Below are 14,533 nucleotides of genomic sequence, written 5' to 3' on the forward strand. Positions count from 1 at the left end.
TAGTTTTTATTTTGATGATGTTTAGAATATTGAATTGGTGATGTTATTTTTATCACCACAAGCTTTTCTATGTGCAGGTTATTTAATTGGAATGACATACACAGGCTTGTAAATCATTTTATGTGCTTACCCCTGGTAAGATTAAAATTCAAAACTGATGAAAGATGAATGTGGGTTACATGAGACTGAACTTCTGAGAAATTTAATGTGCCTTCAAAAGTACTTTAAAGTGGAAGTTACAATGCAAAAAAATATTTCTGAAAAAATTTGGTCCCTGGTCTAAAGATTTTAAAAATCTTTTGTCGTGGTTTCAGGCGATCAGACTTGGTTGCTGCTGAGAGAAAGTGCTCCCTTCTGATGTTCAGACAGAGCCAGGGGTTGAGTCAGGGTGGTGCAGAAAGTTACACTCATTAATTACTTTGGCCCTTCCTGCTCTTGTGCCCTGTTTGACCTGGATTTTGCCAGTTTTTATTTGGATCAAAGCAGCCGAAGAGATGGTGTTCATTTCTGAGTCATGTGTGGCACTACATAGCTTCAGTCCCACTATGGGGAATGTCAGGTCTCAGTTGTTTGTAGGATTCAGGAAGAAAATTCTGGGTAATGGTCAGGACCTTTAAGGAAGCTGTTTTTAAGAGTGAAATAGCCTTTCATTCTCAGAGATGGAAGGATTGACACTCTTCTCAGTACAATGATGTTTAGGTATGTTTTGCTACCAGTCATGCATGAGAGTGAATCCTGAGTTATGTAGGTATACCTTAGGTTAAAGTCTACGCTGGTATCCTTAGAACTGCATTACAAAATATTGGTTGGTTTCTCATTAGTAGTGGAAACTCTACAAGGTCACAGAATACCAGAATGATTTGGGTTGGAAGGGACCTTAAAGCCCACCCTGCTCTGTCATGGGCAGGGATACCTTCCATTAGACCAGATTGCTTCAAGTCCTGTCCAGCCTGGCTCTGAACACTTCCAGGTTTGGAGTAAGCACAGCTTCTCTGGGCAGCCTGTGGCAGGGCCTCACCACCCTCACAGGGAAGAATTTATTCCTAATGTCTCATGTAATCCTGCCCTCTGACAATGTGAAGCTATTCCCCCTTGCCCTGTCACAGTGTTAACTTAATACTATCAGCCTTATCCATGGTAGCATTTGTATTTTTATAAATGAAAATATACACTAGTGAATAATGATTACAGTTCTTTTGTTTTTTTTCTTCTGGTCTAGAAAGTAGTGGAGTATGTGCAGTTGCACAGAGCTGCTCAGTAGCCACCTTTAAGTGCAGAAATCCAGCAACTCTGAAGTGGGACTGAGGCCCACAACCTGTGCAGGTCATTTTAAATCCTGGGTGTGTGGTTGAGCCCCTTGATGTTAGAGGCTGAATGTGTTGACAACTGTTTCTGTAAAATCCATCTTCTGCAAGTGAGGGTCCTGACTTGGTTTGAACTGATTTTGCTCTTTGAAATAAGAGGGAAGAGAAGCCCTGGCTCTTCTTGCAGCAGGATGCTGCTAGGCATCATAAGTGTGCTTCTGTGGGAGGCAGGGGTTACTTGTTCCTGACTCCCATTCTATTGGAAGCATACTTCCCAAAAATTTTGGCTGTCATGCATCAGAACTTGTGTACATCTGTGTGATGCACAGCAGGAGCAGCATTGGGAGCTCTTGTCTTTGAAAGGCACAAATACTTGACCTGCTTCTGCATCTTGGCCTTGCATTTCTCTGTGGCAGTTGAGCTGGTGATCCCCCTACTACTATCAATGGTAGCTCTCTCTGAGCTCTTTCTGCCTCAGGAACAAGAAGTAGTAGGTGTGCTGTTAGATTCTGCCCAGTTGAATTAGTCTCTCAGAGAATCTGGTTTGTGTGGCTAAATCCAAATCCTGGATCTGAGCTGCCTTGGGTGCTTTACATGGCACTGCATTATGGATATAGATAAATCAAAATAGTTGTCTCCTGCTTTATTTACCACTTAGATTTTTATTATTTTAGTAGTGAAAGATTATGGAGAATGGAAAATACTGTTGTGGATGTTAAGTGTAATGAGATGAAAAATGAAAGACATATACTCCTAATGTAATAGGAGAAAGCTAGGTGGGGTAGTGATTGCATATTTTGAGACTTTTACAGTTAATAGTATCATTAAAATTTTAGTTGCTGGTGTTCATATGTCCAAGCAGTATTGTTTAGCATATTACTTACTTCTAAAAGTCAGTGAGAAAAAGCAGTTTGATTATCAGAGAACCAAACAGAAGAAAAATTCTTCCAGCAAAACCAACTTAATTACAACCCCAATTTTCCATAGTATTTCAAATAGCAATTACTTTCAATTTTTTTTCTGTTTTCATTTGAGATCCAAGGTTTTTCAAGAACCCGTGCAAGACAGCTCGCTGATTGTTGCACATGCATAATTCTGTTTGGTGTTTTTATTCATAATGGAGTATGTTCAAAGAGGAGAAGGATACAGATGATTTGCAGAAACCTCAGACCTGGATTTGTGCCTTCGGTAGTCAGGAAGTTTGAAAATCTGAATGTCTGAGGACGTTCTTGGGTTGGTTATTTTGTTGGGGTTTTTTTTCTCTTAAAAATATCAAGAGCATTTTCTTGTAAATTGATTGGACAGGACTTCAAGGCCCTATATATCACACAAATTCAGATTTAAAAAAATGAAGAATGAAGTCTTAAAATTCAGCAAATTGTTATTTCTTGGTTTTAGGGTCCATGATGCTATATGATTTTTTGCAGCAGTGCTATTATGAATGGTAGAATGAATGAATTTGTATTTTTTCCTATGATTGCATGAGAACAATTTTTAAAATGAACTGGGGAGAAGAGTGAATTGTTTCCTCTATCAGTCTCTATCATTAATGTATAGGAATTGTTGGTATCTTCGAACTCATTATTATAAATGGTCTTTAGGAGTAGTTGAGTTTTCACAGGCCAGATGCTAGTTTCTGCCATCTTCATTCTGGAAAATAATTTCATTGTCTTTTCTGTAACATGTATTGTGTTGTTTCCTGAGCGTTGCCATAACAATAAAAAACAATTCTCTGAAAGGTACTCTTAAACTTAGAAGCAGTAGGTGGCTGTCCATTATGTTCAAGCAAAGATTCTTATTGTTAAAAGCTAATATATGTCCTTCTTTTCCTTTTTGTTTTGTTTTAAATAAACTTCACAGGTGCTTTGGGATGTTGCTAAGCCCTGGACGAAATGTGAAGAACAGTGACATGCATTTACTAGACATGGTAATACTTAGCCCTAATAACCTGTTAAATAAGATAAGGTCATTTGGAAAAAAAAAAAAAAAAAAAAAAACTGCAGCAAAATGAGCTTTTAATATCTTTTTTGCTTTGTTTGTTTCTTAAATCCTGGGATTTGATATCTACAATCATGAGATGGACAAATAATTTCAATTCATGTCAAAACCTGTGGCATCTGACTTTTGTTCAATTAATGAAACAAAGATTAGGTTGTTACAAATAACTGAGCTTTCTGTGTTATGTTAAGCATGTTCCCTAAAAATTTAGAGCAAATAATTGTTTTCATATTTGGGTGCCAGAGCAGTGCTCCTATTTTTCCAAGGAGCTGAAAACTTTGTTTCCTTCATTTGATTTTAAATTCTTGCCCAGAGTTTGAAGTATTCACTTGTCTTTTACAATATTCTATTTCTTAGAGTTGTGTCTGAAAGAACTGCAAAACAATGTGATCCTTTCTGTGATAATACCAATTTACTTTCTCTCTGTGGATAATACAGCCATTTTCAAGTTATGAAGTGCTAGAGTGTCCTGGTTTAAGGCAAATTTGGGAGTTAAACCCATCAGACCTTTTGTGGTTTTGCCTAGTTAATTTCTGTGCTTATGCTGCTGGTTCTGTTCATCAGTATTTAGTTGTCTTTAGCTGTCAGACTCATTTATTGGCCTGATTGTATTTTTCAGCTCATTTTTTTCCTGATTTTATTTGCTGAGATCAGTTCAGATTTTCCCTTTTTATTATTTGATTATAAAACTGAGTAAATTGTAATGAGTTTGAGCGTTGTTGTTCCTACAAATCTGTACAACACCATTTTACTATATTTGAATTCCTGTCCTTACTCCACCTTGAATTCTATTTACATTCACATTCCAGGTCCATTTAACTGCTGCAATGAACTGTTAGTTTGTTTCTTGACTGTAGCACAGAAACAGACATTTGTGATTTCCTTTCATCCTCCTTTCTCAGTATTTAAATCTGGAGAACTCAGTCACTCTTATTTCTCTAACTGAATTGCAGAGGGGAATGTCAGTCTCATTTTATCTACAGAGGCTACCAAACAGAACTCTGTCATCCATAGGGATTGTTCCTGAGAATTTCAGGAAGCATGTACTTGCTTCATACTAGTAATATTTCATTTCATGAATTCATTTTCTTTAAGGTTCATAAAACCGTTTCTCATCCCCATGCCCCTCCCTTTGATCTGAAACCATGACTGTAATACAATCCTGTGTGATTTTATTTTTAGGAATCCATGGGAAAGAGCTCTGATGGGAAGGCTTATGTCATTACAGGAATGTGGAATCCTAATGCACCCATGTTTCTAGTACTTAATGAGGAAACTCCAAAAGGTAGTGGTACCTAATCTGTATGTTTGTTTTACCCAGCAGGGGTTTGGTGTATGCACTTTCTCTTGGCCATCACGGTGCATGCCTATGAAACATTTCACCCCATGAAACTTTAGGTTCCAAAGAGTCCATTGCTAGGAATTTTCTGTATAAACATGCCCAACACAGAGTTGTGAATAACTGTTCATAGAACAGTGTGGTGCTGATTTGGAGATGTTACATTAGTGTTTGGGGCTGATGTGCCTGTCTGTTTGCTGGAATTTTTTTGTTCTAAGCATTTGCAAATTGTTGTACTCAGCAAAGCAGTATGCATAGCAGGCACTGGGGTTCTCCTCTTTCTAGTTGTGAGCTGATTACAAATTTCATCCCCTGCAACTTGGGGCAGCTGGCAATGATGCTTTCAAGTGCTTGATTGTGTAGCAGAGTTTTATTGCTGGAACTTACATTCTCTGATGGGATTAAAAAATTAGGAATATAAATCTGGAGTTTGTTTCCTGTCCTGAGGCAGAACCCAGGTCATTTGCTTGAAGGCATATCCAAATACCTGCAGCCAGTGTCACTGTTCCTGCTGATGGATTTTCACACCACATTATTTCTAGTGGCATGTAACAGAACTCCTTACACTTCGCAGTGTGCCCTTATCCTCTGCATGCTCCTTCTGTTTGATGGGGATTGTGTACTTTAATGGTGTTTTCTTTGCGTGATGTCTTGCCCCTGTCTTTAAAAAAAGGACATAATGTCTTTATTTTTGAAGTTATCACATGGTTAATGCACACTTTCATTCTGTGCAATAGGCATGGAGGGCGTAGAACTCAGACAAATAAAAGAGGTGCAATAGAATCATTAATGAAACGGGATTGTCACTTGGAAGAGGAGTTTATAAATTTGAGCTGTGACTAGTTTTTCTCGTGTTTGTGTTTCAGATAAGCGTGTGTTCATGACTGTGGCTGTGGACATGGTTGTTACTGAAGTGGTGGAGCCAGTCAGGTTTCTGCTGGAGACCGTGGTGCGTGTGTATCCTGCCAATGAACGCTTCTGGTACTTCAGCAGGAAAACCTTCACAGAAACTTTCTATATGAAGCTAAAACAGGTAATACCTTTGGTTTTTTTATTTAGAACATTTGTCTCATATGTCCTTTTGGCCTTTATAAAAGTTAGTATGGCACCTGCTCCTTAGCAGCTTGTTCCTTTTAACTGTTTATTTCAGGGATGCTCTAATGCATAAGGATTAAGTAGCATGTGTATAGTTTGTGCCTTTGTGTCATGGTTTAACCCCAGCCAGCAAATAAGGCCCACACAGCCACTCGCTCACTCCCCCATGGTGGGATGGAGGAGAGAATCAGCAGAGTAGAAGTGAGAAAACTTGTGGGTTGAGATGGAGACAGTTCAGTAGGGAAAGCAAAAGCCATGTGCTCAAGCGAAGCAAAACAGGGAATTCATTCACCACTTGCCTTGGGCATGCAGGTGCTCAGCCATCCCCTGGGAAACAGTGTAACACTGGCTTGCGAAGACAGATGCTGTCATTCCAAACATCCCCCCCTTCTTCCTGCTTTCTCTCATTTTACATGCCAGGTGTGATGCCATATGGTCTGGAGGATCCCTTGGGTCAGTTGGGGTCAGCTGTCCTGGCTGTGTCCCCTCCCAGCTTTCTGTGCACCTCAAGCCCTTTTGCTGCTGGGGTGGCATGAAGAGCAGCAAAGGCCCTGACTCTGTGTCAGCAGCTGCTGGGCAGAGCTGAAACTCCCCTGTATTGTCAAGATGTTTCCAGCAGAAGCCCAAAGCAGCCACTGTGAAGGAAATAGCTCTAACCCAGCACACTTTGTAAACAATTGTAATGAGTTGTAAGCCATTGGTTTTGTGGACTTAAACTATTTTGAACCTGCCTATTGAATTCTCTTTAATTCTCTACCATCTCTAAAGCAAGACAGCTAAAGCAAGTCCACTTGACTGGTAGAATTGGGAAATGGCTCTATAATTGTTCATTGTAAAATCAAAGGGCTGCTGGCATTTACAGTATGAGGGCAGATGGCTGTAAGAATTTGGCTTGTTAAAGACAAAGGAACCTGATGCTGAGGTGTAAGAGAGTGAGGCTGTTATGATTGGAGCTCAAGTCCCTTCTGATTTTGGCATTGGCTGAGGTGCATACAAGAGCCACATCTGCCCATTCACTGTAGAATGATGTGCAGCTGCATCCTCCTGCAACCACTGCTCACCTGCTTTCTCCAAAGACAGATCATCCAAAGTCTTGGTATTGGCTCCAAAAGTGAAGAGCAGAGGCCAGTTGTACTGTGGGCATCGGAACAGTGGTGCATGATCTTTGTCTAATGGAACCAAAGAGCAGTGATTTAATTTTACTAAGCCTAATGGGACTATTTGAGTTACCATCTTTTTATGGGGCACAGTAATAGGTCTGAAAAAACCTAACTGTGTTGATGTTACATGGCAAAACTGCTGCTGTGTTTAACACTTAGGGAGTAAATAAATCTCAAGCAATGTTGTTTCTGTATTTCTTCTAGAGATTAGCATAGCAACTTGTAATTTAAGGAAATCTGAGAAAGCTGGCTGTTACATGCAAATAAGAATATCTGCATTTTGACATTAAAGAAAATACATTTGAATGTGTTCTACTCTCAGGTGTTTGGTACTTATCAGTTCAGCTTGCCTTTTAAATCACTTGCAACTGTACAATTTTTAATTGAGTAATCTGGATGCTTTCTTTTTCTCACCCCTTATAATGTGACAAACATACACATGCCTTTCTTCCCTGAAGAAACACGTGCATTTCTTCCTGCTGCAAAATTCAGAGTCTGTTGTGCAGATCTTTGGAAAAGGAATATTTTTAGTCCTGGTGATCCTTCTGCAAGATGAGGTCCTGATTGTGGTTGCCAGGATCTGTTTGGGTGACTTGATACAAGTCTTTATTTCCCCAGTTCTCAGTTGGACAGCTTGCATTGCAGTAGCTGTTCCTGCCAATACCTTAGAGAGATCCTGTACCTCGGGGCACTGTTACTCCTTGGGAAATAACTGCAGATGGTGGTGGGATCAGCCATTTGGGAACTTCTTGAGAATGCAGTTGAGCATTAAGTAGATTATAGAAAAATCATAACCCTTCTGAGGAAGGATTCAGGCACATTTAATAGTCTGAACTGAGACGGGTAAGGTGTGCTCACGTATAAAGAATGCTAAAAGCTGACAGAAATGCAAGTTAATGTGTCATTTAGGATCGTTCTTTCTAGCTGTCTTATTGTATTGCTTGTGCACATTTTCATTGTTAGAACATGTTCCTTGTAATGGTGGGTTCGCACTTCAGAGAAAACCAATAATCAAATGTTTTAAATTTTACACAGGTAGGTCTTGCAGTTAACCAGAACATGTGCGAGGAGCTGAAGACTTGTAATAATTTTAACGTCTAGCAAAACCCACAGTATCTCATGCCTTACTCTCTCAAAAATAAAAGCTATAGATACCCATGCTTAATAACATTAGTGCTATCAATACTTGATTGATTTCACCGAGTACTGTGCAATTACCCAGTAGTGGTGTTATGTGAGAATAAAACGGGGATAATGGCTCTAAAGTTATCCTGCTTAATTTATACAAAATGCAGGCTATTCATGCCTACACCCCAAAATTCATTAAACCGACTTAATGAGAAATTCAGTCAGCAAAACTGGCTGATAATTGGAGCATCTGTTTTAAGGGAAGTGGGTCTCAATTATTAATCTGAAGTAAATGAGGAAAGGTTTCTCACTATAAAATAACTTACATTGTGTCAGTCCAAACAGTCCCTGTTTAAGCTGCTTATCTGCATAACTTCACCAGCTGGTTGAAATTGCAGGTGTTGGTCAGCAGTTTGTGTATATCTCCATTGCAGGTATTGTGGAGCCTTTCAACTTTATCATATTTGTTTTCCAAACAAGTTGAGGGTACTCTTACTGAAACAGTGTATTTTTCTGTGGTTAATTTGATGATTTTAGTATGTTCTGAAAATTACCTTGTTTTAACTGAATAGACAAGATACACAACATAAAAAATAGCACAACATTTTGGGCTGCTTCATTTAATACCATCATTAGTTTGCAGTTGCATACAATTCTCTAAAAATATAGTAATCACTGCATGTCACTGAAAAATAATTCATAACTGTAACTCAAAGGAAAAACTAATACTCTTTGTATTTTAAAACTTGTAACTGCTTAAACTGTAGTTAACTGCTACAGTTAATGGACTTCTTTTCCATAAGAAAGCCATAGAATCATGGGGGGGTGTGGGTTCACAGGGACCTTCAAGATCATCTAGTTCCTGACCCCTTGCCATGGGGTTCCATTACATTTCTCATTGGAATGAGTGTATTTTAAATTGTGTTCTGCTGAGGAAAGATACATTTTCCTGGGTTTTAGTGAGTAAAGGACTAAAAAGAGCTTTTCACAATTTAAGGCTTTTCAAAAGAGAAAGGTTTTGTTTCTTCTGTAGTCTTGCCTTTACCTACGAAAAAACTCCTACCATTATTTTTCCATCCTCAGGCATTCAGTTCCTGTTTTACTTACTCCAATATTTTTCCTCTTTGTTCTCTCATCTTTTCTTTAGCTGAGATTTCTCTTTGACTTAATCTCATTATAGCGGTTTAAACTGGAAAGTTTTTTTGTCATTGTTCTGAACAAGACTGAAAATGGTTGTTAAGAGGCAGCTTTGGAAATAATGCAGTTTTATTTATATTTTCTACCTACAAAACTGAGAGAAACAGAACTGTCAGATACTGCCATCTATTTTTGCCAAGGCAAAGAAATCTGAGGCAGTCCTGACCAAACTATTGTTTAGCCTTTGATAGCCTTATTTTTCAACCTAATACATACCCATATTTTCATTTAGTCTGAAGGAAAAAGCCATACAAGTGCTGGAGATGCAATTTATGAAGTTGTCAGCCTGCAAAGAGAATCTGCCAGAGAGGAAGAATTAGTCACCCCAACAAGTGGAGGAGGGCCTATGTCATCCCAGGAGGATGAGGCAGAAGAAGGTAAGGATAAATCAGCGCTTAACAGTTTCCATGGATAGTATACTATTATATTTCTGCTGTTAATTTACTCAATTCTTAATGCAACTGCTTTGGACATAAAGATCACCAATATTTTTCTATTAGGAGTAATAGTATTTTTGCCAAGCCATGGTTTGGATGTCTTCAGTAGCAGCAGCAGCAGATGTGTGTCCATCTTTGTGTGCTTCCAAATGCCTTGCTGAGGCACCTGTGCTCTGCCAGCAGGTTAGAAAATGCTTTTCAAAAGTATTTTCTTCTGGTCAGAAGTCATTTGCCTTGAATGTGCTGTGCTGCTAAAGAGGACAGCATGAAATTATGCTTTGAAATGGCAGGTTTTAAATGCCTGTTTTTAAAGAAAACAAATAAAAAAAAAATCCCTGACAGACTCACATGGGGAATTTCCTCATCCCCTAACAGTCTGCTTAACATGTGATTTAGTTTCCCTCACTTCTATCTGGGGTTTATTAAAATATCTCCTGTTTCAGTTGGGAATTGCTGGAGTTCATGGACCCAGTGTATTTGCCTGCCCCTTCCAAAGCTTACATACCTCAGTGTATTTCCCACTGGTGGTTTGGGTTTTTTGTCCTCCTGGTGGGTGGAATTTTTTGTTTTGTTTTTATCTGTTTGAATGCCTTTGGCCTGCTGTTGCCTCTGTGTGCTCTGAGGGTTAGCCCATAGCATTCAGAAAAGGCTCTCCCTGTGCCATTTTTGATCTACATGTCTGACCTACCAGGAATTGTGATTGTTTTACTGAGCTATTCTTCAGATCTCTGGCAGTGTTCTGTCAATACTGTAAAAAGTCTCTCTCACTACTGTGGAAAAATTCTTCCCTGATTCTTTGTTATTGGTAAGTGTTGGGTTTTAGCTTGTGCAATATGAGTCAGAAGCCTGGGATTAACAGAGGCTGGAGCAGGCAGGCGTGGTTATTCTCACAAGCCAAATGCCCCCACATATCCCAGGTGACACCAAGCTTGCAAAAAGCCCCAGTCAGGTGCTCCTTGAACTTTGATCTGATTCCTGAAAGGGAGGGGAATAGGCACAGGTCATCAGTGTCAGTGCCCCCTTTGCATCTAGTACCACTTCTGAATAGTAAAAATGCTATTTTCTCAGAAGGATTTCTTCTGTTTCATTGGTGTTTGGGATTGCTTTGCTCTTCATAGCAAGAATTAGTTCAGATTTGGCCTTTGGAACTTGTGCATCAGTGTAGCATAATTCAGCTGTTGGTGCTCTTTTCCTTGCTGGATGTGAGAGTTGTAGAGCCAAATTGATTTCTGAGACTTGTTTGATAGGGTAGAGTTTAAAGAAATGATTTTTTTTTTCCAATATGGCAGTTATTGGAAAGAATGCAACTGTTCCAGAATGTGGTGAATGCGGCACAATTAGGAATAACATGGATATTGTCCTCTTGGTACTATTACAGAATGGATTTATCTTATTACAGAGAGCAAGTATTCCACTGGAGTATGAAACCAAGTTTAACTTTGGTTTAGCTCCATAATGCTAGTTTCCATATTTTAAATGTAGTTTACTTCCTCAGAGAAGACATTAAAAATATGATGTGCCTCTGTTCTCATGGAAACCACATTTAGAGTTCTGTACCGAGAAGTTCTTTATCCTGGAGGATATGCAGGTTCAATGAGTCATTTGCAGTTTTTATAAATAAATCTCTTCATTCCTTTTTTTTTTCTTTTTCTTTTCAGGGTACTAATTATGATGATGGAAAAAAACCCCTTGAGTTTACAGTGTCTTGTCTTGGCCTTGGAAGAAGGCTTTTTCTTTTTTAATATTAAGTGTGATATCTACCTATAGCTATAGAGGTTCTTTTTACTTTTCTCCATTTTTTAATTTTTTTTTTGCTTTTTCCTTATATGCCCACAGAATATTCTTTAATTGATTTCAAAAGCATTTTTCATTTATAGTATACATTGCATTTTTCTTGTATAAGAATGCACTGTATCTGGTTCCTTTGTACTCTGCATGCACACAGCTCATTGGGATGTCTTGTGCCATGAGTATATGAATAAAGATGGTCATAAAAAATAAGGCATTTTCCAATATTCTTTTCTTTTTGTTTTAATGAAAGGCCAAACATGGTACCTGCCAATAATGATTTTAAATAATCACTATACTAAAGTTAGGCCTACTATCTTTTAACAGTTGCTTGTAGAAAATGGAGATCATACACTCTCTAAATAGCATTCTTGCCTTTTAATATTTTTTCTCATTTTAGATTGATTTTTCATGTGACCAGCTATATAAAAAGATTAAGACTTTTGCTAAGATTGTGCAGTTGTTACTTAGAGATAATTCAGGTCAACCTCACTTTTGTTTTTTAATTACTAATATTGTAATAGATATTTCTGGTAATCTAGTCACTTATGGTCCCTTGCTTTGGAGGTGAAAATTTAAAAATAATTTTAGTAATCTCGTGTCAAAACCTAAAATGTAAAGTGCACTCCTTAATAAAAAGCTTTCTATTAAACTCTAAATATATTTTTTTAAATATTCAAATGTATAATGAGGAAATTCTTACCATTTCTGGAAAGGTTTCAGATAAAGTGGATTTAAGTATCAGCTTTTATTAATATGCAGAAAAGTTCACTGTTTACCTTAAGTAGAACCTTGTAAGCAGGTGCAGAGCACGTTTGGTTGAACTCCTTTTTCTCCTTTCTGGAGCATTAAGGAAGGTGAGAGCATGCCCAGAACTGATGGTGTGGATACTGCAGTATTGGAAAAAGCAAAGCTCAGAGAGCATTTTATTGTAGTATTGTTCTGCAGAGGATGAAGTGGCTGGCTGCACTTTTGAGCTTAAGGATTGGGGGAAATAGCTTTCCAGCAGAAGCATTTAAAGGAAGATGTAGTCCCAGGATTAAATAGCAAAGGGAGAAAGGGATGAATAAGTTGGCTGCTTTTAGCAGCAGTGCTTGCTCAGACTGTGTGTAGAATGGTGACCTTCCTTTGGCTCTAATATTTGAATTATTACATTTTTTAATGATATGTAACATTTCAGAAGAACACTAGATAACTCCACTTGAGTTTCTTCTGGAGTCAGGATAAATTTGGAAGGTTAAGGATGACTGTAAGCAGGAGCAGTTGTCTTCAAAACCAGAAAATATTCTTTAAGCTGATTGTTACTGAGTTGAAGATACTTTTGCTGAAGCTTTCTGTGGTCCCAGGTGTCTGGTTAGGAGCTCTTGTTCCCATCTGTGAGTTGGCTGCAGAGTAAGTGCAGAATGTTTAACAGCTATCCTGAAACAGGTAAAAGGTAATTCAGGTAAAATATGACTTGTCTACCAAAAAGAAGCTTCTAAACATGAGCTGTGGGGTGCTTCTGGAACACTCTCAAATGACTTCCAGGAACACAGAACTGTTTCCATTTGTGGTTTGTTTGCCAAGAGAAAAAAATAAAAAACTGAAGGAAGCAAAACTTGTATCTTCCTGCTCCCGTTAGCCATCTGAACACTAACAAAAAGAGAGAGACAATAGAAAAATGAACTTGAGGGATGTGGAAGTTCAGTGTGGAGATGGTAGGATTTGACATTGAAAATAGACGTGAAAGAACAAGGGACCCTGAAAGTTTCAGAAAACTCTGGGGGTGTTGTGCTGGTCACACAAAAAGGTGTGTACAGGAGGGGAGAGGTGGGCAATGCTAAACGATCAGAGATGATCAGCCAGAGGAAGTCAAAACGTGTGTCAGGTCTTGTGGGAGGGTAGAAGCTCTTTTCAGTACTCAGGAAGGCAAAGGAGTAGAGGAGGTGATGTTTTAGGAGTGAATAGAACTACTGAGTATTTAGTGATAAAACAGGGGTTATGATGTGAACAAACGAGGGTGATTGTGTGAGAAAAATTACATGACTAGTGTTGAAATAGTCAACTCTGCATTTTAATCCAAATTAAAAATAGCTTTGTGTACTTCACAGGAACTGTTTGTTATATTAATCCAACACAGAGTAAAGTTGGTGGTTCCTAAAGAAGATCAATTAAATCTGTCTTGGAGTCTTTTTGCTATCTCCATGAAAATGAACTAATATGTCACAAATCCTCAATTCATGAGGCCATTTGGCCAGTAGCTATCTCCAGACAAGAACCCTTTCTGCAGTTCCACAAGGGAAGAGTTTGAAAATAGAGACACTACTAAGAATAGCATCCAAATGAAAAGAAAATATTCCTGACAAGCGTGATGTCATTTTATGGACTCTACTGTCTGTAAAATAATCCAAAATGGATTATTTTCACACCTTACAAGTTCATTTGTGTTATTAAACATCATTAAATAAATGCACTCAGTTGACTTCTGCAGCTGTTATTGTGCTGCCAGGAGGAATGTGATCATGTGCTACTTTCCTTAATAAACATAAAAATACAGATTGCAGAAGACTTGCTACTTTCAGTAGGGTGGCAGTTGACAAAGTTGTATTTAGATTTGTTCATGCAAGTATGGCCTTTGTGTTACAAGGTAAGTATTTGAAATATTTTGAACTTGAAGCACTTCTGTTGGTTGCAGAGGTATTAAATGTAATTGCAAGGTTATAAATCAAAAGGAAAATTGGAGATTTTTAAGGTTTTTTTTTTCTGCTCCAGGAAGTGGAACACACCCAAGGAGTGTGACTTACCTGATCTCTTTTATCCCTCTCTTCTTCCGCAGTGTCCACTCAACACTCATGCACAGTGTGTGGGGGAACACTGTGGGTAGGGATGTTTTCTTTGGTAAAATCTGTTCCTCACACTTCCTTTGTGAGGTTCAAGGCAAAAAATAATTCCCTAATTCTGGCCTGGTGGTTCATGAATGCTCCAGGAAAATCTGTTGATGCCTTTGTTTTATTTTTGCAGAATGATAGAAAGAGATATTTTCAAATAAAGGTAGGTTTCAGTTCTGTGGGATCATAGTGAATTCTGTTTCTTGGATTTCAGGCTTTT

At 38.4% G+C, this 14,533-nt stretch overlaps 1 protein-coding gene across 2 annotated transcripts in view; it reads left to right on the forward strand.

Moving 5' to 3' along the window:
- The window catches only part of RABGAP1L (RAB GTPase activating protein 1 like), a 219,036-nt gene that overhangs the window by 26,061 nt on the left and 178,442 nt on the right, over window positions 1-14,533 (forward strand). For both annotated transcript variants that reach the window (XM_041420094.1, XM_041420095.1), the window contains exons 8-11: window positions 3,165-3,231; window positions 4,485-4,587; window positions 5,508-5,674; window positions 9,454-9,598. In XM_041420094.1, coding sequence (XP_041276028.1) covers window positions 3,165-3,231; window positions 4,485-4,587; window positions 5,508-5,674; window positions 9,454-9,598 — 482 coding nt within the window. The remainder of the gene's footprint in view (window positions 1-3,164; window positions 3,232-4,484; window positions 4,588-5,507; window positions 5,675-9,453; window positions 9,599-14,533) is intronic.

Source organism: Onychostruthus taczanowskii, unplaced genomic scaffold, assembly GCF_017590055.1.
Source record: "Onychostruthus taczanowskii isolate IOZ18803 unplaced genomic scaffold, ASM1759005v1 scaffold63, whole genome shotgun sequence".
Taxonomy (NCBI): Eukaryota; Metazoa; Chordata; class Aves; order Passeriformes; family Passeridae; genus Onychostruthus; species Onychostruthus taczanowskii.